Source organism: Cottoperca gobio, chromosome 22 (assembly GCF_900634415.1).
Source record: "Cottoperca gobio chromosome 22, fCotGob3.1, whole genome shotgun sequence".
NCBI lineage: Eukaryota > Metazoa > Chordata > Actinopteri > Perciformes > Bovichtidae > Cottoperca > Cottoperca gobio.
The window spans coordinates 19493549-19517611 of record NC_041376.1 but is presented as its reverse complement, the minus strand read 5'-3'; the positions used below and the strand labels follow the sequence as shown (position 1 = coordinate 19517611).

Genomic DNA, 24063 nt, shown 5'->3' with positions numbered 1-24063 from the left:
CAGACAGGGAGACACATCTTTTGGAACCAAAATATTAGTAAAAAGGTACCTGATATATGCTCTGTGTTCATAATAAAACATTTTATTTAGACACTTTTTCTCTCTATCATCTTCCAAAAAGATGAAACCATAGAGATTAATCTGATTAATTTAAATATGAAACAAACTTGTTATTGTGTCCTTGACAGGGAAATTGTCAGGGTCCTGGGAGGAAGAAGACCCATCATCAGCAATTTAGGATGTGTGTCTGAAGTGTGAAAGAGTGTGCTTACCTCGGCTGATGGGCGTGAGTGCTGGACTCTGGGGTCCCAGACTGGTGCCGGTGGTGTGGTTGTTATGGTTACCGTGGGCATGGCCACTGCCTTGCATGTCATTTCCTGTGTGCTGGTGAACTGGGGGTGGGATTTCAGGAGGGAGTAGAGGAGGTGGGGAAGGTAGAGGGATGTCTGGGGCACTCTTTGCTCTCTCTCTTTCTTTGCCTCCTTCCTTGTTTTGGTCGGCCCCTCTCTCCCTGCTGCTCTCCTTTCGGGGTTTGATCAGTTTGACAAAAGCTTTGGCTCCAGACCACTGACTCCTCCTGACAAGACACAACAATATTAACCTGTAGTCTGGGGCTGATGCTGCAGAAAATTGCAACACTACACACAGCTATTCCATATTCCATATTTTCTTAAAAAATGAAATGTGTTGATTACTTTTTAGGTGTCGGGTCGTAGAACTTGTACTGGTCCATGATCTTCTCCTCCAGTTTTTCTTTCTGACGACGAAGAGCGTTCAGCTTATCACTAGCAGAAGAAAGAAACAGTAGTACATTGTAATGGTATACTTCAGTAGCTTGTTTTAAGAGACACCCAGTGGATGTTTCATAACATTACATTTATTTCTGATTTATTTACTATATCTTTCCTAATGCTCACATGACTTAAATCATGTGATTCAAACCAGCAAGTATATGTTAATTGGACAGCAGCCCGCTTTCAAAGTGAAATCATGGCAGTGTGCACTAAACAAAACACTGTGTTGTGGGGAGTTTGCTATCTGTTGAAGTTGCACCCTGTTTACGCCCAATGGGGACAGAATATTCATCTTTGCATTAACAGTTTCAACATATGAGTACATGTGTCATTTTTTTAAAGCAGATCTGGGTAATTACATGTTAATGTGAGGGTGTCTTGTTACATGTATAGCTTGTTTTACTGTTGGTGTACAACATCAGTAAAGGTGTTTTATGGTGTACAGTTTCAAGTGTTGCAGGTATTGCGTGCAGTTACATGTATAGTTTCTGTTCCTGGTGATAAAGCTCTTTGCTCTCCATGCTCCTCTCTAGTAGAGAGTGGTTCTGCTGACTCAGCAGGTTGATCTGACTCAGGAGGTGGTGGTTCTCCTCTTCCAGGTTCCCTTTCAGTCGACTCAACAGCTAAACACACACACATGTGCACAAACACACAGGGGTCAGTTCAGGAAAGTGACAAAGGGATGGTGATCCAGACTTGTTCTCCAAAGGGAAAGCTCAAGAGTTTTTAAGTCAAACAATGATGTGCTACAACAAACATGTGTCACTTATTTCTCCCCACATGGCAGAATTAAAGGCCCAGTTTACCTCACAATGGTTGTCTAGTTTGGTCATGGTTAGATCCAGGCCCTGGTGTTGCTCCATTAGCGAATCATATCGTGCCATCCATCGACTCTCTTCCAGCTGGGCGGAGCTTAATGAGCTCTTGAGTTCATTCATGCGCTGCTGCATCCCCTCACATTGCCCTGACTGCTGTGATTGGCTCTCTGTTAATCTAAAGGGGAGGAAGAAGAATTCAGACAGAAGTAAAAGAATAGCAATATGAGTAAAGTCAAGGGATCAACACAAGTAGTTTCAAAATCTGTAGCTGACGGTGTTGCCAGGTTCTACCTCTGACCATAACACTGTGGCTACACTGTACCTGAACCTCACTCAAAGCTTAAAGCTTATAAAAGAAAACAACTTCCAAGCTGATTTAGAAACCTGATACAAAATTAATATTCTTTTGCAATACCTGTTTTAACAAGCAGAAATGCCGGGATCAGGCTATTTGATATTTGACTGTCCACCAAGAAGTCTGACATTTCTCTCTGGCACGTCACTTTACCATTTTCAAAGCAAAGCTATCGACAACAATCTGTCTTTTTGTTAACATCTGACGGTGTAACTGTGTGTACAAATACACTACCTGTCCACTTCGGTTTTTAGCTGTAGATTCTCTTGCTGTAGTAGCCGATTCTTCTGAATCTCCTGGTTAAGTTCTTCCTTCTCTTTCCGACCAAGCCCCTCCTGCTCCTCCCATTTCTCCTTCTGCTGCAACAAAGTACAATACCTGCAGACGGACAGACAGACAGAGCAGCGGGGTTATTTATGCATGATATTGTCTGTGATCCTAACTTGAAAAAGCATCATGGTCATGTTTGGTTGCACTGGTTTCATAAACACTTGTAGCTCACTATGGCAACTACTTTCTTCGCCTGTGAAGACCACAGACACAGTTTTCACAAATACAAATACAGGGAAAAAGTATGAAACGGTGATCAGTGATGCATCAATTTGATGTTTTCTTGGAATAAGAGCATCAGATGAATCTCTAAACTTTGATGTAGCACGAGTCAGATTGGCAGTGTGAGGATGTTGGCTGCTCCTGTTGCCGGGGTCCTGCTTTACGCCCACTGCTACTACTATTATAATTGTTCATATTCTTAGTTATTATAATTATTAGTCATATTTTTATAGAGCTGTTATAATAATAATTGTAGTTATTATCATAGTCATTTGTGTTGGTGACACTTTGAAGCTGCTTGACATCCTCCTGGATCCATCTTTTTCATATGCAGTATGTTCACATTATCATTTTGTCATATGTATCGTTTATGTAGTGATGTTAGTGTTGTTTATCCTGTACACACGGCATCTATTGCACGTCTGTGCGTCCTGGGAGAGGGATCCCTCCTCAGTTTCTCTCCCTGAGGTTCTTCCATTTTCCCCCTTTAATTGGGAGTTTTTTGGGGAGTTGTCTTTTTGATTATCCACTGCAAGGGTGTAAGGACAGAGGGTGCCATATGCCATATATGGGCTGATTTAAATATCAGTTATTGAGGACGTGCCGACAAACTGGATTAGCATGTGGTGATCTCTAAACTGAACAGAGTTTTAAATTTATTTTGCTAATTAAACATAGTCAGTCCTGTTTCCATTGTGGGGCCAAGGGGAGTAAACAAGTTCAGAGTCAGCTCATGTTCCTGTCAGGTACTGGGAGGGGAACATTGTTATCAGGTTGTCCCAAAAAGACTCTTCAGTTGATCCAAAATGCAGCGGCACGTGTATTGACTAGAACAAGGAAACGGGATCATATTACTCCTGTATTAGCTGCTCTGCACTGGCTCCCAGTAAAATACAGAATAGAATTCAAAATCCTTCTCCTGACTTACAAATCAATTAAAGGTCAGGCTCCAGCATATCTTAAAGATCTCATAGTACCTTATAAACCAACTAGAGCATTACGCTCCCAGACTGCAGGGTTACTTGTGGTTCCTAGAGTCTCTAAGAGTACAATGGGAGCCAGAGCCTTCAGCTATCAAGCTCCTCTCCAGTGGAACCAGCTTCCAGTTTGTGTTCGGGAGGCAGACACCCTCTCCACATTTAAGAGCAGGCTAATTACTTTCCTTTTTGATAAAGCTTATAGTTAGGGCTGGCTCAGGCTTGCCTTGGATCAGCCCCTAGTATGCTGCTATAGGCTTAGACTGCCAGGGGACACCTCCCTGCTCTCCTCCTTCTCTTCCTCTTTCATCCCCTCCCTCTCTTCTTCTCCCTCTCTATCTGTATGCATGTATGTAAATGTATGTTACTAACTCAGTTTCTGTCTCTCATGTGGCAGGTTGCCACTGATAAAGTTTACGTCAGGATCATGAATCGTGACAGCGCCTGCTGCCCTGGTCCTGCTGGACACCGGGAAGCTTTTTTGACATTTTCCTGGATTCATCCAAACTTTCTCTTTTTTCAACACAACATCATTTCTGTCAAATGTTGTATTTGTACTATGTTGTTTATCCTGTACACACGACATCTATTGCACGTCTGTCCGTCCTGGGAGAGGGATCCCTCCTCAGTTGCTCTCTCTGAGGTTTCTTCCATTTTTCCCCTTTAATTATGGGGTTTCTTTTAGGGAGTTTTTCATTGTGTGGTGCGAGGGTCTAAGGACAGAGGGTGTCGTATCCTGTACAGTCTGTAAAGCACACTGAGACAAATGTATAATTTGTGATATTGGGCTATATAAATACATTTGATTTGATTTGATTCAAGCAAGCATAACAACACATCAAATAAATCTACAATCAAATCCACTTTGTTCTCTGTCATTGACAATTTTACTCTGTGAACCATCTCTGAAACCTTTACAAAAGTAATGGGGAAGAAGTCCCAACAACTCCAGCAGAGTGAGAAGTCTTCTCTCCAGGCAATTTCAGTCAAATTGAAACTTTACTTAATTTACTTAACTTAGTATTTTTTAACCAAAGCCTTCAGTAGATTATGTAGCTGACGAAAAATAAGGTGTGTCAAATTAAATAGAATACAGCTGTTATTGTTACAGCTATGCAACGTGGTAGATACATTTTTAAATTAACATTTAGGTTAATATGTAATATATGAGATACTTAAAGTATTGGCCAAAAATCTTGATAGGGACATTCCTGGTTTGATATTACAGTGATTTTAAAAAAGGAAGAAGAGAAAAATACCCTGAAAACAAAATGGAACAAATACCTACAGCAAATTGTATGAGTTGAGAGTTGAGCTGTGGTTACAATGTGTGTTGATGTCGCTGTCACTGCTCAATGATACTGTGACCGACAGCCACTGGTGGGCAATAATCAACAAAGTAAGCTTGACTGAGAACTGAGAACACTGTGTGCATGTGTCCATGTGTACGATGAAATATGTTTACATACGGTATATAGAGCTCAAGTGGAGTTCTGTCTACTTCTGTCTCAGTCCTTTATTTACTAAAAGGACAACTACTGGTTAGAACTATAGTATAGCTACGAGACAGGACAACTTAAGTTCTTACCTAAATAAAGATTTATATCTACTAAACACCAGCTCATGTCTATGTTGTTTTCAACAATGGTACATAATTGGTTAAGTAAGTAATGCTACCTTACATTTGTCTGCAAGCTTATACACCTCCTTCCCTTTTTAACAAGTAGTAGCAAAGCATCTTCATTCAAATGATATGTTCCAAGTTCTAATCCCGCGTGTTTAAAAAATAAATACAAATCTTCTGTTTGTATTTTCATCTCCATATCTCTCTCTTTCTCATCTTGAACTTGGGCCCGTTACATAAAAGGTGTCCAATCAAATAACCCCCCCCTCATAGAAAGCATCACTCGATTGTTACATCCTAGGAGCAGGTGTGTGTTTAGATGTCAGCTGTCAGGTACTGGGAGGTACGGGTGGAGGTGAACATTCCTACAGCTCCATATCCCCTTTAATTATGGGGTTTCTTTTAGGAAGTTTTTCCTTGTGCGATGCGAGGGTCTAAGGACAGAGGGTGTCGTAACCTGTACAGTCTGTAAAGCACACTGAGACAAATGTATAATTTGTGATATTGGGCTATACAAATAAATTTGATTTGATTTGATTTGATTTCCACAGCTCTGTATATCCACAAAGCCACTTTTTTGCAATTCAATAAAATTTCAAGGATTTCACTTAAGTCCCTGTCGTAACTAAACCCCGCCCACATATTCCGCTTCAACATGTCACATTACAGAAGCTTAAGATGCTCTAATCGCAATTTCACTGTGACTAACAGACAACTAAATGCATTTTAGCTTCTTCCATTAAAAGCTGATGAAATGGGCCCTGCCTCTTTGTGAGTCTACGAGCTCCAATGGGAGAAGTGGGAGAAGTGACATGAACACAGATTATAACTCATTATTTCGCCCCATAGTCAAGTAAATATTGGACATATTAATTACAAGCCACCCATCTTTTGAACATCCTGACACTAAAATGGTATTTCCAGACGGACGGAAAGAAAATGTCCTTTGTTCGATATTGATGTGTCTGATTTGGCAACAAACTATTGTGAGATCTGACAACACAAAGCGTAGTCAAAAAGTCAAACGGTGTCAGCGTGAATGTCCTCGCTAACTCATTTTTGTATTGCTTAATATGTGTGACTGCAGCCACTCATGAGACAGGAAGTGTATATCATTGCATATCATTGGTGACACTTGTAATGCGTCCTCTTTTGTTATAGAGCATCTTTGATTCTTCACTTACTTGCTGTGCAGCGTCCTGTGCTCACTCTCTAGCCCCCTCTGTTTGCCTTTCAGTGCAGCGTGCTGACTGATCAGCTGCTCATACTCCAGCGCTTGCCTCTCATGAACGTTCAGCAGGCGTTCATGATCGCTGAGCACGTTTTCTCTGCCTCGCCACGCCTCCTCGCGCTGTCTCTGCCACGACTCTACCTCCGACTCCAAGGCGGTAACTTGGCCCTGCAGCACGGCATTCTGGGCCATGAGAGATGCACTCTGGGAAGAGAGCGTGGAGTTCTCCACCTAAGACACAGTGACATCCATTAAAACTCAGTGGTGATAAAAAAAAATAAAAACATTACCTGGAGAAATATAGTACAAATGATGTAACTGTCACTAATTAGCCCAGTTTTATAAAAATACTACGTGACTAAACGGGATATTGTTTACCTGTAGTTTTGCTGTCTGTTTATGTAAGGCTGAATTCTGTTCCTGCAGGGTGGTGGTGTGCCGCTGCAGCTCCAACATCTGGTTGTTAACAGATGTGTTCTGCTTCTCCAGCTGTTTGAGCTGCCCCTGCAACAGACTGCTCGCTGTCTGCAGGGAGGCATTCTAGAGAAAATAGTGGCACCCAAGCAATTAATAACTCAACCTACTAAGAGAAAATGGAAAATAAGAGGCACATCAAGTAATTCCTGTGAACATGATGGTCCAATAATGGAACATATAACATATCGTATATCATATCATATACATGTCATTTACTGTGTGAAAAGGGTCAATTATGAAGGAATCACTTATAGGAAAATAAACACATAAAAGAACATTAAATATGCCACATAAAATACGGATAAACACTAACAAAAACTAAATAACTTGTAAATGTAAATATATGCAACAATTAAAAATAGAAACAGTAATATGAGATGTACGGTGAGGCTCTTATTCAGGAATTTAAAACAATAATCTTACAGTCTTTTCTACATCAATAAGATGATCTTTGATTCGTAGCAGTTCAGCAGTGGCTGACCCTTGACCCCGGTCACTTCCTGAGCGCTGCTGGGAGTTGTGGTTTTCTTCCACCTGGGAAAAGAAAATATTGTAACACACTCTACCACACCTCATAATCTGGAAAGCTTTTTGGTAAGAATATGTAAGTTTTTACAGTGGCTAGCTCAGCACGTAGCATAGTGTTGAGCATGCTGCTCTCTTTTAGTTTTTTTTCTAGACAAAATATCTTCTCCTCTTTAATCTTCATTGTCTGTTGGACAGTTTCCTCAAGTCGAGATTCCAGCAGCCTGTACCTGCTGACATGCACAAAATAAATATAATCACATATTCATCTGAAATTCATTTTCTACACATGAAATTAATTTCCAATCTGATTAGTAACCCTACAATGGGACCAAAATACCAACATATTAGAGAAAACTACCTGTCCTCCAGTGTGTGCTCTTGCTGTAGTAGTTTTTCTTTGCTCAGTCCAATCTTCTCCAGTTCTTGATTGAGTCTCTCCAACTCAACACTCTGCTGCTGAACACTCAGCTTCTCTGTCACCAACTCCTGGACACATAACAAAACATGACACACAGCTATGAAACTCATTAACATCAACATTTACATACAGATGATAAAATGCATGTCAGGGATAGAACAATGCATACTGTAGGTTAGGTCAATATTCGTCTTGTATTAAAAACTGGATATAGGAAAAGGTATATGGCTCATCTGTCAGTGCTTTTATATTTAACCTTAAGTTATCCAATACTATTCTATTGAGATTGTGAGTTTTTTCTTGACCTTGGAAATAGTAGTTGACAATCGACAATCACTGCAAAGTCAATTCTTTTAGCTGTTCTGGAGCTTTTGATCATATCATATGAGCGTCCTCAGCAGATGGAAGTTCCAATTTCTATTGTTCTGAGCCCTTTAAGGACTTCCCATCCATGTTGGCTCTTCTTAGGAAGATCATGTGATACTCCAGAACAGCCAATGAATAGACCTTGTTGTGGGATTATAATATAAACTTCTGTGAGGAAAAACTCATAAGGGAAGTATTTATTTATTTTGTTAAAATAATTTCTACAGAAGCTTTTTTCTCTCACCTCTCTCAGAGTGGCCAGAGTCCTCTTGTCAATAGTTGTCTGTTTCTGCACCTCTTTGTTCTCCCTCTCCAACTCCTTGGCCTTAAATGACACCTCCCTCAGCTTATCCACTTCTTTACTCAGAGTCCAGCCCTCTTTCTCCACTGTGGCCAATCGCCTGGTTTTCTCCTCCAGCTCTGTCTCTTTACCCTCCAGCAGTGTTCGGATCCTCCAGCTCTCCTTTTCCACGTGCTTCCTGCCTTTCTCTGACTGCTCCAAGTCCAATTGGAGCTTCCTCCTCTCCTCTTCAACTGCCTCCCTCCTTTTCCGCTCCTGCTTCAGTTCTTCTACTTCCCTTCTCAGTTCCTCTTCTCTGGCCTGGTTCTCCTGCCTATCTCCCTCTTCCTCTTCCCTCTCCTCTTTGTTCCTCTGTATTTCCTCCTCTAAGCAATGCTTTTCCTGGTTCAGAGCTGTCATGTTCAGCTCGAGCCTCTCTGCCCTCTTCCTTTCTCCTTGTGCCTCCTCTCTGGCCTCCTCCAGACTCCTCTGCAGATCCTGTGTCTCTCTCTGTGCATCTTTATACTCCTCCTGTAGGGTGGCCAGACGAGCGGATGTGGAGCGCAAGTTTTCTAGGGAGCAGCGTAAATCCAGGTTCTCCTTCGACAGCAGGCTGTTGTCCGCCTCTTGTCTCCCCAGTCGCTGCTGCTCCCGCTGGGCCTCCTCTGCCTCCCGCTTTAGCCTGTGCACCTCCTGCTCCAGGGAGGACATCTGCTTCTCTAGAGCCTCTGACCGCTCGCTGCAGGCACGCAGAGAGGCCAGCTACAAGCAAAACAGACAAGTATTTCTAATATAGTAATATTTGTATGAATTCAGTTAGCTTTTAAGAATACATTATACATAAGATTTATATAAAATGTACTGTTATTATTATTACCTCTCTGTTTAGAGCATCCCTACTCCTCTCCAGCCTTGCCATCTCTCGCTCCACCTCCTCACACCGCCCTGCCCTCTCACTCAGCCTCTCTGCATCCTCATTGGCAAGTTTGAGTGTGGTTTCTAAACTGGCCAATCGGGAGCTGGTGTCAGTGATGTTCTGGTGCAGTTGGCGGTTCTCCATTTCCACCTCGCGTACCCTCGCCTCACTGTCTGACTGAGCGCGCTCCTGAAGGGACGACACAGCACCAGAGAGGTGCTGTTTCTCACTCTCCAACTCTGAGATCTGATGGGATAGGAAAAGTCAACAAATTATGCATTTTGGTCTCTTATAATAAACATTAAAAATGTTTTACCCAAGTGTGAGTGTGTGTGTTTGTGTTTGTGTTGATTACCTGTCTGTCTTTCTCTGCCCTCAGAGTGTGCATATCTCTCTCCAGACTCTGTTTTTCTTTCAATATTTCCTCTCCCAGAGACTCCATGTCTTGATTAGTCAGTCTCTCCTGGTCCAATAGACCCTGGAGACGGTCCAACTAACAAACAAACAAGATAAAGGTTATGTATTTATTAGGGCTGTCAAATTAGTGCATTCATTTCGATTAATTAATCAAAGAAAAAAAATATATATTTGATCTGTTCTTCCCTGTTATGATTCATATATTACACGCACACACGCACACACACACACACACCTTCTTGCTGAGGCCTTGGTTCTCCCTGTCTAGCTCCTGGGTGTGGAGCTGCTGCTCCTGCAGGAGGTGGTTCTCCTCCTTCAGTCCCTCTATAGAGGCCTGAAGCTCCCGGTTCTCCTTCTCCAGCTTCAACACCCGACTGGAAACACACTCGTTCAGCTCATGGACCAACGACTTACGAGCTGCAGCAGGGAAATATTTTGGTTTTGACAAAAAATAGAGAATATTTCTGGACACACAAATAGAACAGGGTATCACAGAAAAAGAGTGCATGCGGTGCTTACTCTCTGTGTTAGTGTTGTCATGGTTCTTGGTAAGCTGTTCCAGCTCCCAGCCTAAATGAGCTGACTCGTTCATACTCTGTTTCTGTCCAATCTCCAGCAGCATGTTCTCCTCCACCAGCTCCTCCATCCTCAGACGTTCATTGTCCCTCTCCTGCACCACACACAGTGATTAGCAAACTAGCAAACCTAACAGTTACTTTCACAAACAGCTAAATACTAATATTCTTTGTAATATTAGCCGGTAATGTGAAAAACTGACAAATACATGACAAATATTATGTGTTAGTGTAGACTCTTAATATGTTTATGACAAATAAAATGCTGATTTAGTATTTCAGTTTCATGTGATTAAATAGCAGATACATGACATTTTGACCTATAACTTGTGTAATTACAACTCATGGCAGTGTAATACCATTTCCAGGTCGTGTATTTTAGCTCGAAGTAGAAGGTTGTCTTTCTCCAAGGTGTGAAGTTTATCACAGCGCCCCCTGGAGGCTGAGAGCTGCTCTTCCATTAGGACCTTTGTCTCTATTAGAGTCATGTTGTCATCTCGAAGCTCCTGAATGACACACACACACACACACACACACACACACACACACACACACACACAGAGTTCACCTACCAGTGCCAGCTGCCAAGTCAGTCTGGCTTCATAGTGTATGTATGTCTTATCTTTCTGCTGAAATATTTATTAACACTAAGCATATCCGTGCAAATTAGAGATAATGATTCTGTATTAAGTCTTTATGTAAATCACACAGTTATAAGTAAATAAGTGTGTGTATGTACAAATATGTCCACCATAGCAGTAAATGATCACTATTAAACTTCATTAATGAATGATTAATTAAATGATCAAGTAAGAAAAGTACAGCTATGTAGTGGAACATGAGTATGAAATTATACTACTATGAAAAGCACCTCAACATTTTAATAAATAAATTCATTGAACCTTCACAATTCCAATATAGGACATAGTCTCTTGTAATGTAATCATGATACTACATTGAAGTGAAGTATGAAGCTGTGTTTGTACCTCCATTCTGGTCTTGTAGAAGTGAACATCATTGAGTTTCTCTTTACATCTGGTCAGTTCAGTCTCCAGTCGGTCAACCCGCGCTGCTCTCTCCCTCAGTGAGTCTACCTCGTCCCGGTACACTCTGACCGAACGGGCCTCACAAGACAGTGACTGGTTCTATTGTGTATTATAGAGAAGAATACAGAACATAAGAGAAAGAAATAATGTACACCATTACACATATTCAGGTATTGTATTGATATATTTTCTAACTTAAGAATCTGTCCAGAGCATTCTGGTCATTGGCCCCGTTTACACCTGGCATTAACATGCGTCTTGGTTGATCCAATCACAAGTGGACAACTCTAAGTATGTAAGTGCGCCTTGAATGACCACTTGTGATTGGATCTCACTTCCCCACTCTATAGGTAAATAAACACGTACATCATTTCTATTTTAGAAGACTAAGTGCAATATTGTTTTTAACCGACAGGAGGCAGCAATTCACTAGTGCCTAGTCTGCCAGAAATTAAAAGATGAAGTAGAAGACATTTAAAACAGTACGGACTGGGTCTATTTCCAGGCAAACCAAATTGGCCAGCAGGTTTGACACACTCGTAATATATCTCTAAACTTTCATTCAAATGTCCAGTCTATCCAGAGAGACCCAGACCACCTCCGAATGTGGTCTGAGCGATCGGATCTCAGTGCGTCCTCAATGTGTCTTGGATGCATTTGCACCTGTACTTGTACCTGTCCACTTGTAATTGGATCACCAGAGACGCATGTTAATGCCAAGTGTAAACAGGGCCAGTGATTGCTGTAAGCTATGATGCAACTACCAACCAAGGATGCACAAACTATAGGATTGCAGCAGGTGTGATGAAGTCATTTAAATGGATCATGTTTTGTTGATTGTAAATTGCTGTGCTGTTAAGGCCTGTCAAGACAGCAAAGACAAATACATAAACAGCAGCCAGCTGTTTGACTTGGTGATAATCACATTGGAGGTGTAATTTAGCAAGTTAAGTAAGCAGAACTACTTTGCTTAAAACAAAAACAACCCTTAAATTCTGTGGTAAAATGAAAACTGCATTTGAACTTCAGTACTTTTTTCATGGAGGGCAAGAAGACAGCCTGTTCAGAACTGGTCCAAAAACTTACATATAGCACTGATTTAAGTTAAGTGTAAATGTAGGCAAATAAAATAAAGTATTTTTCATGCTCCACTAGTCATACAGATCTGACCTCTTGTTTCTGTCTCTGCAACTCCTGATCAAGTCGCTCCACTTCATGTTTTGAATCCATCAGCTGCTCTGTCTTCTCCTCCCTGTAAACACACACACACACACACACACACACACACACACACACACACACACACACACACACACACACACACACACACACACACACACACACACACACACACACACACACACACACACACACACACGATAACTAACAGTTAGGCCATTGTAAAAACATACAGTACACTTTTCTTACTGTAAGTCTTTAATATAGCTAGGTAAAAGAATCCAGAGTGTATATTCAGCAGAATGCCTTCCAGTTGCTGTGGGTAAAGTAAGAGCGTATAGTTTATCTGCAAATAGATGGATCCCCAATGTGGTTACATTGCACACTTATCAGAACTAGACAGCATAATAAGCTATGTTGGATATATAATGACTTCCAGCTGCTGCTTGTATCCCTAAAGTTCAGCCTTAAACCAGTGATACTCTGCTGTGCAACAGTATGCAATGAGCTGCTACTTTAGCCGCATGGGAAGATTTCTTTGTGTGGATCATCACTATGAGCGACACTTTTCGCTACATGTAGTCATATGATCCAGTGTTGCCATAAAAATATGAGAGCAGCTTGGTTTTGACTTTTTTGTGATTGTCTAAAGATGTAAAAGACTCACAGTTCTTGTCTGTATCTGCGGAGCTTGGCTTTGGTATCAGCGAGCTCCACAGACAGATGCTGCTTCTCCTCTTTGGCCAGCCCAGACACATTTACAGCAGATCCCCCGTTATACATTCCCACACCTCCAGAACACTCTGGGCCGCTCAAGCCCAGGTTCCTGCACCCTTCCACGGGCTGTTGACTGGACAGGTAGTCCCTCTCCTGTGTCAGATGAACAATCACCTGGAAGGCAGAAATGTTTTTGCTAAATTCCCGTTTAATTCTTGTTTTCCCGTTGAAATAATGTTACGGGCAGACTTCTGCCAGCTTTCTTCTTTTAATTTGAGCAATTTCCCAACAAAATTAAATTAATAATGGGAAAGGTGGAATATCCTATAAGCAGCATTATACCATATAAACCTACAAATTAGACTTAAATCAAAAATAATTGAACCAAACTAACTGCATCATATCCATCATATAAGAAGTAGACAATAGTAGTTGGTATTTTTAATAGAGATTTTAGATGACTTATCATTATTCATAAAATAACAATATCAGCCTGGCAGTTGTTGTTGTGTGCGAGTCTCATTACCTCACTAGCTTTGTCTCTCTGGTTAATCAGTTGCTGTAGCGACGAAGCCATGTTGCGGGACAGAGGATCCAGCTCCTCGTGTGCAAGCTCTGATCCTTCTTCCAGCCAGGACAAGTCAAGAACATTCAGCTGGTTATGGGTCACCTGCAACCGACGACACACACACAAAATGATTATGTTGAAGTTAGGTTGTACACTGTAGTATAGTATAGAGAGGCTTCCTCCTTGCACAAACAGCACCTTATTATATCTACTGGTAAGAATATTCAAACCCAAAAAGACACTTCTTACAGCTGCACTGCTTGATTAAATAGAACATTTTAAATGACTTCACACTTATTACTGCTGAAATTTGGCTTGACTTTTTTTTGACATATTTAGAAGTAAATAGTAATAGTAAATAAATAAATAGTATAGAATAGTAATCTAAACAGGAATTTAAAACAACAAAGTTATGTGGGTTTAAACAATGCTTGTCCACACAGCAAGTAATGAGAGTTAACTAGCATGGTGACATCATTAGCATGAGCTCATCAGCCAGAAAAGAATGGCCTGTCTCAGAAGTAAAGGGCTGACTTAATATAGCTGGACTGAAGTAAATACACAAGCTGTTTGTAAATAGGAAGGAGTTATATTAAACATCAGTCTGTTAAATTGATTATTGCTGACCAAGCGGTTATTGTTCTTTGATGTCAGCTGATGTTGGAAAGGTTTCATGATGCATCGATATGCATATTTCAGGCTTTGTGCATACAATAGGTTTTAGTCATGATATACAGAGTTGTATAGTCTTGGCCTCTATATTAGTGAACAGAAGACATTCATCTGATGCCAGAGACCTTCTTTGAACAGACAGAGATCTCCCCCTATAAATAACCACCTATTATCGCCTAAATAGTTCCAAATTCTTTAAGTATTTAGGTCACATGGCAATTCAACCATTGCCGATGTGGTTGAAAACCAGAAAAGGTTGTGGATCTTGAGTTAAGAATATTTTGTTGTCAATTTTCGGCTAGTCTTTATAATTCATGTCCAGTGGAGTTGGGATACCACCACAACAAATATCTGAACTTGTGATGTACATTTATCACTGGTATGTTTCTATCATAGGCTCGCATTGAGCTCTACTGACCTCCTGGATGTGAGAGACGATGGCAGCTTGGGTGTCAATGTCCAGAAGTTTGATCTTCTCTATCATCTCCTCCTTACGCTCACACTGACACACACACAGACACAGACACACGGAAATTAGGATAGCAAACAAAGTTTAATAAACACGTGGTTTTTAAATGTTTCTCTATGTTGCCATGACATTTTTGTCAAGGAGAACAGGTATATGGGAAATGTAGTATGATGAAGAATATAAGTTTATTTGACAAATGTTTATTTGACCCCTGCTGGGATGGAAAAGGGTTGAACAAAATGACATTTTCACGTGGCTTTATCCACACCTCCCTCCCTCTGTCTGTGTTTCCATTCATCGTTCTCATGGCCTCTTCCCTGGAACCAGTAGAACCAGTACAGGTAGGGAGGAAGACAAAAGGAGGGAAGAAAAGGAGGGAAATAAGGAAGGAGGGAGTGATGAAGGGAGAAAGAGAACAGCCGCAGAACAAACACAGACAAAGAAACCACCTGAGCCCCGACCTCCCACATGACTCGCCCCTCCTCCATAATTACAGGTAACCCAACACATCTTGCTGATTCTTAAATTCAATTATTTTGCAAAGAATAGATTTGAAAATGTGCTGGTCTACACTCCCAAACTTGTGAACTTAATTAACTTATACAAATATTTACTTACATATACAATACCATCTGTTACAGTGCTCTCAAGCAAGGCTCTTAAACCGTCAAACTGTGCTGACCAATACCCAACATGTTTTTTATAGTACCATATTTCTACTGCTTATTACTGTATACAAACCATTGATGTAACTCCATGTGCATTCTGATCCTGCAGTCCCACTTTGCACCTCATCAGCAGGCACACTGAACGGCTGTGCCCAGACATGTACAACTAAATAGACACAAATACACTTCCTGCTGAGAGACTGGGTGGTACAGTAAGCTGTTGTGTTTGGGCGTGTGTGTGTGTGTGCGTGTGCGTGTGCGTGTGTGTGTGTGTGTAAGCGAGTATGTGTGTTTTGGTGTGTGTGTGTTACCTGGACAGCACAGCCTAGTATCAGCAACAAAAGTCTTTTCAGCTCCTCCATGCTCTGAGCTAGAGGAAACAAAACACAGAGACATACTGTATATCACGATGCATACTAACAGTCAACACTATGTGGAGTACAGAGCACACAACACTTCATACCAAGCAACCATGATACAGCTGAATAAAAGTGAAAATAAAAAGTCACTTTAAGATAGAAGTTGAATAAAATTCACACAGCAAGTATTTGAATAAGTGATCTAAAGGTTGACCAGACTCTCTATTGTTAATCAATTTAGCCACAATTGAACAGCAACAGCACAGTTTTCTGCAAACACGCAGCCAATATCGACACTTTTATTCTCTATACTACTACATCTGCCACAGTAGTCCTCCACCAATGATCCTTCAAACATAGTCTTTAATGATGCTTATATCTGTGCTTGTTGTTGCCACTGGACTCAACACATTAAACTTTCTGACTGAGATTCAGAGCAGATCACCCACTCAAATTTCAGTTTCTGTCACTGCCAACAGCCTATCACATATTTATTTTGTTCTACTTTATATAATCAGGAAAACTTCCCTGAGGTTGAAAATGTATGCATTGTAGATCAGTACAGATATACTAATTACATGCATTGAGATCAATACAACCTCTCTGGGAACCATCACCTTATCGTGGTGGAGAGGTTTGTGTGTCCCTATGAACCTGAGAGCTGTGTTGTCTGGAGCCTAGTGCTCCTGGTAGGGTCTCCCAAGGCAAATTGGTCTCAGGTGAGGGGCCAGACTAAGAATGGTTCAAAAACGACTTCATGAAAGAAAGGAAAAGGAAAGGAGAGACCCTGCCCGGAGGAAGCCCGGGGCCCCCGTCTGGAGCCAGGCCCAGAGGGAGGGCCCGACAGCGAGCGCCTGGTGGCCGGGTTTGCCACGGAGCCCGGTCGGGTACAGCCCGAAGAAGCTACGTGGTGCCTCCCATCCATCCATCCTGTGGGCCCACCACTCATGGGAAAAACCGCTGGGGTCGGGTGCGCTGTCACATGGGTGGCAGTGATGGTCAGGGACCTCGACGGACCAGACCCGGGCAGCAGAGGCTGGCTCTGGGGACGTGGAACGTCACCTCTCTGTGGGGGAAGGAGCCGGAACTAGTGCGGGAGGTGGAGCGCTACCAGTTGGATCTGGTGGGGCTTACCTCCATGCACAGTCTTGGCTCTGGAACCGTACTCCTGGATAGGGGTTGGACTCTATTATTCTCCGGAGTTGCCCAAGGTGTGAGGCGTCGGGCCGGGGTGGGGATACTCACTAGCCCCCGGCTGAGCACCGCTATGTTGGAGTTTATCCCGGTGGACGAGAGGGTCGCCTCCCTACGCCTTCGGGTTATGGGGGGGAAAACTCTGACTGTTGTTTGTGCCTATGCCCCAAACCGCAGTTCTGAGTATTCGGCCTTCTTGGAGACCCTGAATGGAGCCCTGCAGGGGGCTCCAGTAGGGGACTCCGTAGTCTTGCTGGGAGACTTCAACGCACACGTGGGAAACGATGGAGACACCTGGAGAGGCGTGATTGGGAGGAAGGGCCTCCCTGATCTAAACCCGAACGGTCGTTTGTTGTTGGACTTCTGTGCTAGCCATGGAATGGCCATAACAAACACCATGTTCGAACATAAGGATGCTCATAAGTGCACGTGGTACCAGAGCACCCTAGGCCAAAGGTCAATGATCGATTTCGTAATCGTATCATCTGACCTGAGGCCGCATGTTTTGGACACTCGGGTGAAGAGAGGGGCGGAGCTGTCGACTGATCACCATCTGGTGGTGAGTTGGATCAAGGGGTGGGGGAAGACTCTGGACAGACCTGGTAAACCCAAACGGGTAGTGCGGGTGAACTGGGAACGTCTGGAGGAAGCCCCTGTCCTGGGGATCTTTAACTCACACCTCCGGCGGAGCTTTTCAGCCATCCCTGTGGAGGTTGGGGGCATTGAACCTGAGTGGGCAATGTTCAAAACCTCTATTGCTGAAGCTGCGGTGATGAGCTGTGGTCTCAAGGTCTTAGGTGCCTCAAGGGGCGGTAACCCTCGAACACCGTGGTGGACCCCGGTGGTCAGGGAAGCCGTCCGACTGAAGAAGGAGTCCTTCCGGGTTATGTTATCCGGGAGGACTCCGGAAACAGTTGCAGGGTATCGAAGGACTAGAAGGGCGGCAGCTTCTGCCGTATCAGAGGCAAAGCAGCGGGTGTGGGAGAAGTTCGGAGAAGCTATGGAGAAGGACTTTCGGTCGGCACCAAGGTGCTTCTGGAAAACCATCCGGCACCTCAGGAGGGGGAAGCGAGGAACCATCCAAGCTGTGTACAGCAAGGGTGGGACCCTGCTGACTTCAACTGAGAAGGTTATCGGCCGGTGGAAGGAGCACTTTGAGGAACTCCTGAATCCGACTAACACGCCCTCTATGGTTGAGGCAGAGCTGGAAGCTGATGGGGGATCATCGTCAATTTCCCTGATGGAAGTCACTGAGGTAGTCAAACAACTCCACAGTGGCAAAGCCGCAGGGGTTGATGAGATCCGTCCAGAAATGCTGAAGGCTTTGGGTGTTGAGGGGCTGTCTTGGTTGACACGCCTCGTCAACATTGCGTGGAAGTCTGGGACAGTGCCTAGGGGTTGGCAGACCGGGGTGGTGGTTCCCCTATTTAAAAAGGGGGACCAGAGAGTGTGTGCCAACTACAGGGGTATCACACTTCTCAGCCTCCCTGGTAAAGTCTACTCCAAGGTACTGGAAAGGAGGGTTCGGCCGGTAGTCGAACCTCTGATTGAAGAGGAACAATGCGGATTCCGTCCTGGTCGTGGAACAACGGACCAACTCTTCACTCTCGCAAGGATCCTGGAGGGGGCCTGGGAGTACGCCCATCCGGTCTACATGTGTTTTGTGGATCTGGAGAAGGCATATGACCGGGTCCCCCGGGTGATACTGTGGGAGGTGCTGCGGGAGTATGGGGTGAGGGGGTCACTTTTGAGGGCCATCCAATCCCTGTACGCCCAAAGCGAGAGTTGTGTCCGAATACTCGGCAGTAAGTCGGACTCGTTTCCAGTGAATGTTGGCCTCCGCCAGGGCTGCGCTTTATCACCAATCCTGTTCGTGATTTTCATGGATAGGATATTGAGGCGTAGTCGTGGAGGAGAGGGGTTGCAGTTCGGTGACCTGAGGATCTCATCGCTGCTCTTTGCAGATGATGTGGTCCTTATGGCATCATCGGTCTGTGACCTTCAACAGTCACTGGATCGGTTCGCAGCCGAGTGTGAAGCGGTTGGGATGAGGATCAGCACCTCCAAATCTGAGGCCATGGCTCTCAGCAGGAAACCGGTGGATTGCCTACTCCGGGTAGGGAATGAGCCATTACCCCAAGTGAAGGAGTTTAAGTACCTCGGGGTCTTGTTTGCGAGTGAGGGGACAATGGAGCGAGAGATTGGCCGGAGAATCGGAGCAGCGTGGGCGGTATTACAGTCACTTTACCGCACCGTTGTGACGAAAAGAGAGCTGAGCCAGAAGGCAAAGCTCTCAATCTACCGGTCGATCTTCGTTCCTACCCTCACCTATGGTCATGAAGGCTGGGTCATGACCGAAAGAACGAGATCACGGGTACAAGCGGCCGAAATGGGTTTTCTCAGACGGGAGGCTGGCGTCTGCCTTAGAGATAGGGTGAGAAGCTCAGCCATCCGTGAGAGACTCGGAGTAGAGCCGCTGCTCCTTTACGTTGAAAGGAGCCAGTTGAGGTGGTTCGGGCATCTAGTAAGGATGCCACCTGGGCGCCTCCCTAGGGAGGTGTTCCAGGCACGTCCAGCTGGGAGGAGACCCCGGGGAAGACCCAGGACTCGGTGGAGAGATTATATCTCCTCTCTGGCCTGGGAACGCCTCGGGATCCCCCAGTCGGAGCTGGAGGATGTGGCCCGGAGAAGGGAAGATTGGGGTTCCTTACTGGAGCTGCTGCCCCCGCGACCCGATCCCGGATAAGCGGTAGACGATGGATGGATGGATGGAGATCAATACAAAATATATCATCATGAATTTTCTTTTATCAATAGCCATCATTATACTTCACTACATGGTTAAATTCAGAACTATTAAACAGTTAATCAATAAAGCATCTATTCACCTAAGCATGTGCCTAATATGCATCATAACATTAACAAACAATCAGTACAGTACTTTAAACAGGCAACAGTTTTAAGTCATGGGAACAAACGGAATAACTACTCACAATTGTGGTTAATGTAATTTCATAAATAGGATGGTGGCCACCCAAACAAGAAGTTAAGGAGGACGATCCCAGTATGGTCATAAGTGCAATGCTCCATAGCAAATTACATGTGCGTAAAATACGTTTCTATTAAAGCACAGAAAAGGAGGTAGTGGGAATACAGTATGTAGGACATGATTAGCAGGAGGGTGTATGATGTGTGCGAGTGTGTGTTACCTGATATTGGATCCTTGGCGATGCAGAGGATGTGAGGAAGGGGCATGACTATTAACTGCTGTAAGTTCTCCTGTAGCAGACAAGGTGAGGTTGGGTGTGTTAGTGGGAAATAGAGAAAAAGAATAAATACAATCTTCTATTTTATCGTCATAATGATAACGGTGCAAAAGGCAGTGTTACTGACAAGCACTGTCGGTGCACTAGGAACTGTGAAGAGGCAAACTCCGGGGCAGAGCAGTGAAGCCCATTGCAAAGGGAGCAATCTCCATACACCCCCAACTTTACAGCAGAAATAAACATTATTACAGCCTACAGGTATAAAAGACGCTTTTGGTCTCCATAGCTAATTTTCCCCTTCATGATAACTGAACGGGGAGTGAATTTTATATATAAACTTAAAATCTGTTTAAATTATATTATGGATTAAAGTTACACATTATTAGGGACGTGGTTGCTTTGAGTGACAGGTGGATGCTGTGTCAGGTCGCTGACCGCTTGACGCTCTGCTGCATCACCTGCCCGCCTCAATTTCACAGACAACTATTTTTAGATTAGCCGGTATTTAGATGGTGATGTCACTGCCAAGATGGCGACGGTCAGAGCCGCCCATTTTGAGCTCCACAGCGGCTCTTCAGAAACCTACGAGTGACGTCAGAGACTACGTCCATATGTTATACAGTCTATGGAAACTGTCTATTGAAGCCAACTGTTCGCAACAAAAGCATTATGGTGGATCCTTGTCGCAAAAGCACAACGAAATTGTATTAGAGCCAGAAAAACACCGGATTTCTGAGGCTGATGTCCATATTAGAGAATGAAAAGTAATTCCAATAACAATCTATAGGCCAATAATTGTTTTTAAACATAAACATCATCATTTTCGATAAGGACTTCAAAAAATTGTTTTCAAGGATTGTTCACTGAGCGAGACATTTGAAAAAGAAACCTGACATAGATTATACCAGGGGAAACCAAAGTCCAGCTACAAACTGACCCAGACTTGTGCAACTACATGTGTGTGTGTATGTATAGGCAAGCAGCCAACAGGAAACACCCAGGGTGTGTGTGTGTGTGTGTGTGTGTGTGTGTGTGTGTGTGTGTGTGTGTGTAATCAGGAGACAAACAGCCCACTAGGAGGGAATGCTTTTTCATTCAATATCCTCTCCTGTCTCCCAAAACACACCTGGTAGTCAAGAGCGAAAGAGAACATTTGAGACAAATAAAAACAAATATTAACTCTAATGTATCAAATGCAAACACAGAAACCAGTGCGGAGGGTGATGCGGAGGTGTATTGTCTTTATCAAAACTTGTAATTTACTGCCATAGCAAGTTGTTTTGAGATGAGGAAACATGACAGGGGAATAAGGTCACATAGGAAGACATAAGGTTTATAGGAGGGACACACGGGAGGAGACCTGCTGATGACTCCTGCCCCAGGAGAAGGGAAGTGTGTGTGTGTGTGTGTGTGTGTGTGTGTGTGTGTGGGTGTGGGTGTGTGTGTGTGTGTGTGTTAGATCTGGCTGTTTTGGGAAAGGGGAAGTGGCTGTCAGCGGGAAGGGCTGGCTGGAATAATACGCTGCAAAGCATGCAGTGCAGTCTCACACACACCTTCTCACAATAGGGAAACATGAAAAATTCACATGTGAGTTGGTACTGTTTCCATAATAAGGACTGGGAAAAAATTATTTATGTGCTAGTTCACATTTGGTCACTACTTCATGAGAGATAGGGCTGTGGTCGAGAGTGTCATTTGCTTACCTGGCAAATAAACGCACTTTACACCACGGTTACAACTAAGCTGCAGGGACAGCTTTAAGGTAGCCAGTGTAGAGGTAGTGCAATACCTGCAGATACTGTTACACTGGCCTATACACCAGGAGGTAATGAGAGACCAAACCAGTCACACACACACACACACACACACACACACACACACAATGCAAAGTGTGAATAAAACATGTAAGCTGGCCACCAGATGTCTTAAGGCACAGCAGGAATTCAGCTGAAACACACCGTCAGCTGCAAGCTTTGACAACCGTTAACTACACACTGAACATGGCATGAGATGTGTTTAGTTCTCTATCATTGACTGATACTGTTGATTGGTTTAAAAAGTATTTACTGAATTAGAATTTCTTTTTTAATGACAAATATAAAAACAGCATTCTTAGATTCTTATGTGTGGCCTTAATATTACATAGACTGGTGATACCAGGGGGAAAGCCAAGTTGTTATCTCAAGAATCAAAAGGGTTTATTCATTTTAGGCTTCTCAGACTCAGCTCTACGCTCTAGACTTGTCTGAACTTTTATCAATCCAAGCAACACTAAAAACAACTACCGACTCAGGCTCAGTTGTGCTTTAAGCCCTCTTAAAGCATCATCAGTATAAAACACAAAGTGTAAGCATGTAACATTTTCATTTATTTATCTCCACCAGGGGATCATGCAATCAGTCGTGTGTGAGTGTCAGAGCATCTCTGTGTTTGTCCACGGCTAGTCTCGCATACTACTGGACCAATCAGCCTAATATTTGTTGTGTTTATTTATGACTGTATGCTCAAGGACCACTAGTGGTTGTGTTGATTGAAGTTTTTATTGACTGTTTTGTACCGTCATTGACTGCTGACTCCTCACTACTCTTAACCAGCTGTTAGGGGAACTGCTTCAGTTTGTACTGCTTTGGGCGATGTGTTTGCTAACAGAGCTAACAGCTGCCTCTGAAGAACGACAGCCGTTCAGTGGACAACGTGTAGAGCTGGCATATTCTCACATCTAACTCGTGAATAACGGCTTTATTTTAACCAAACCAGAGTTGGTGTATGTTGGAACAGTGGAAAGACTAATAAAGATGTTTTGGGAGTTTTATTTTGCTTCTGTCGCGTTTGAATGAAGTGTGCTTTACGATGCGATAACAAATCAATTAAGCTGGTTTTAGGTGAGAAACATGAATTCAGAAGGTGTACAGTTTGATTTCTCTGTTTACTAAAGAGAATAGGTGTAAGAATATTTTCCTTTCTTGACATTTTGCTAATTTATTTTGTTTATTTATTATACTACAGAAGCTAAGAGAGCATACCCCATTGATTACAAAGTGAGGCTAAAGGCGGTAGAGCGATCCTCCACCAATTGGACAATTGGAGATTCGATTCCCAGCCCCTGCGGTCAACATGTTTAAGATACTGAACTCCAAATTTCTCCCGATGGCATAGCCAACGGTGTATGAGTGTAATGTTCATGGCTCCTGATGAGCAGGTGGCACCTTGTATGGCAGCCTCTACTACCAGTGTATGAATGGGTGTATGCTGACTTGTTTTGTAAAAGCGCTTTAAGAGGTCGCAAATACTATAAAAGTGCTATATAAATGCAGCCTATGTCCAACTATTTACAAAGTCCATCTGGAGCCCTTCCCAGAGTCAGACACACCTGGCAGAGATACATTCTAGTTTTTTTATTTGTTCCGTAATGCACAACTCCAGAAAAAAATACTTTGTTTGTAACACTAGCATGTCTAATAATTGTCTATTTTGGTTGAATAATCAGTAGGTGCAGTAGGTGTACTGTCCCTTGATGGGTCCAACTTCATTTGTTGCGATGACTGTCAGGTGTCAACAACTAATTTTAGCTTACATATCCCACACTACACAAAATGA

The 24063-nt window shown here is 43.2% G+C and overlaps 1 protein-coding gene across 5 annotated transcripts in view; it reads right to left on the bottom strand.

Moving 5' to 3' along the window:
* ccdc88c (coiled-coil domain containing 88C) overlaps window positions 1-24063 on the bottom strand; it is a 58353-nt gene that overhangs the window by 16385 nt on the left and 17905 nt on the right. For 4 of the 5 annotated variants that reach the window (XM_029460427.1, XM_029460425.1, XM_029460428.1 and 1 more), the window contains 23 exons: window positions 20410-20479; window positions 15959-16017; window positions 14929-15012; window positions 13797-13940; window positions 13221-13444; window positions 12545-12626; window positions 11315-11473; window positions 10688-10834; window positions 10273-10423; window positions 9989-10170; window positions 9692-9829; window positions 9298-9582; window positions 8385-9182; window positions 7715-7842; window positions 7445-7586; window positions 7252-7362; window positions 6730-6891; window positions 6305-6582; window positions 2202-2345; window positions 1601-1787; window positions 1272-1417; window positions 696-785; window positions 273-577 (listed from right to left, as the gene is read on the bottom strand). In XM_029460427.1, coding sequence (XP_029316287.1) covers window positions 273-577; window positions 696-785; window positions 1272-1417; window positions 1601-1787; window positions 2202-2345; window positions 6305-6582; window positions 6730-6891; window positions 7252-7362; window positions 7445-7586; window positions 7715-7842; window positions 8385-9182; window positions 9298-9582; window positions 9692-9829; window positions 9989-10170; window positions 10273-10423; window positions 10688-10834; window positions 11315-11473; window positions 12545-12626; window positions 13221-13444; window positions 13797-13940; window positions 14929-15012; window positions 15959-16017; window positions 20410-20479 — 4216 coding nt within the window. The remainder of the gene's footprint in view (window positions 1-272; window positions 578-695; window positions 786-1271; window positions 1418-1600; window positions 1788-2201; window positions 2346-6304; window positions 6583-6729; window positions 6892-7251; window positions 7363-7444; window positions 7587-7714; window positions 7843-8384; window positions 9183-9297; window positions 9583-9691; window positions 9830-9988; window positions 10171-10272; window positions 10424-10687; window positions 10835-11314; window positions 11474-12544; window positions 12627-13220; window positions 13445-13796; window positions 13941-14928; window positions 15013-15958; window positions 16018-20409; window positions 20480-24063) is intronic. The other variant, XM_029460429.1, reaches the window with a different exon arrangement.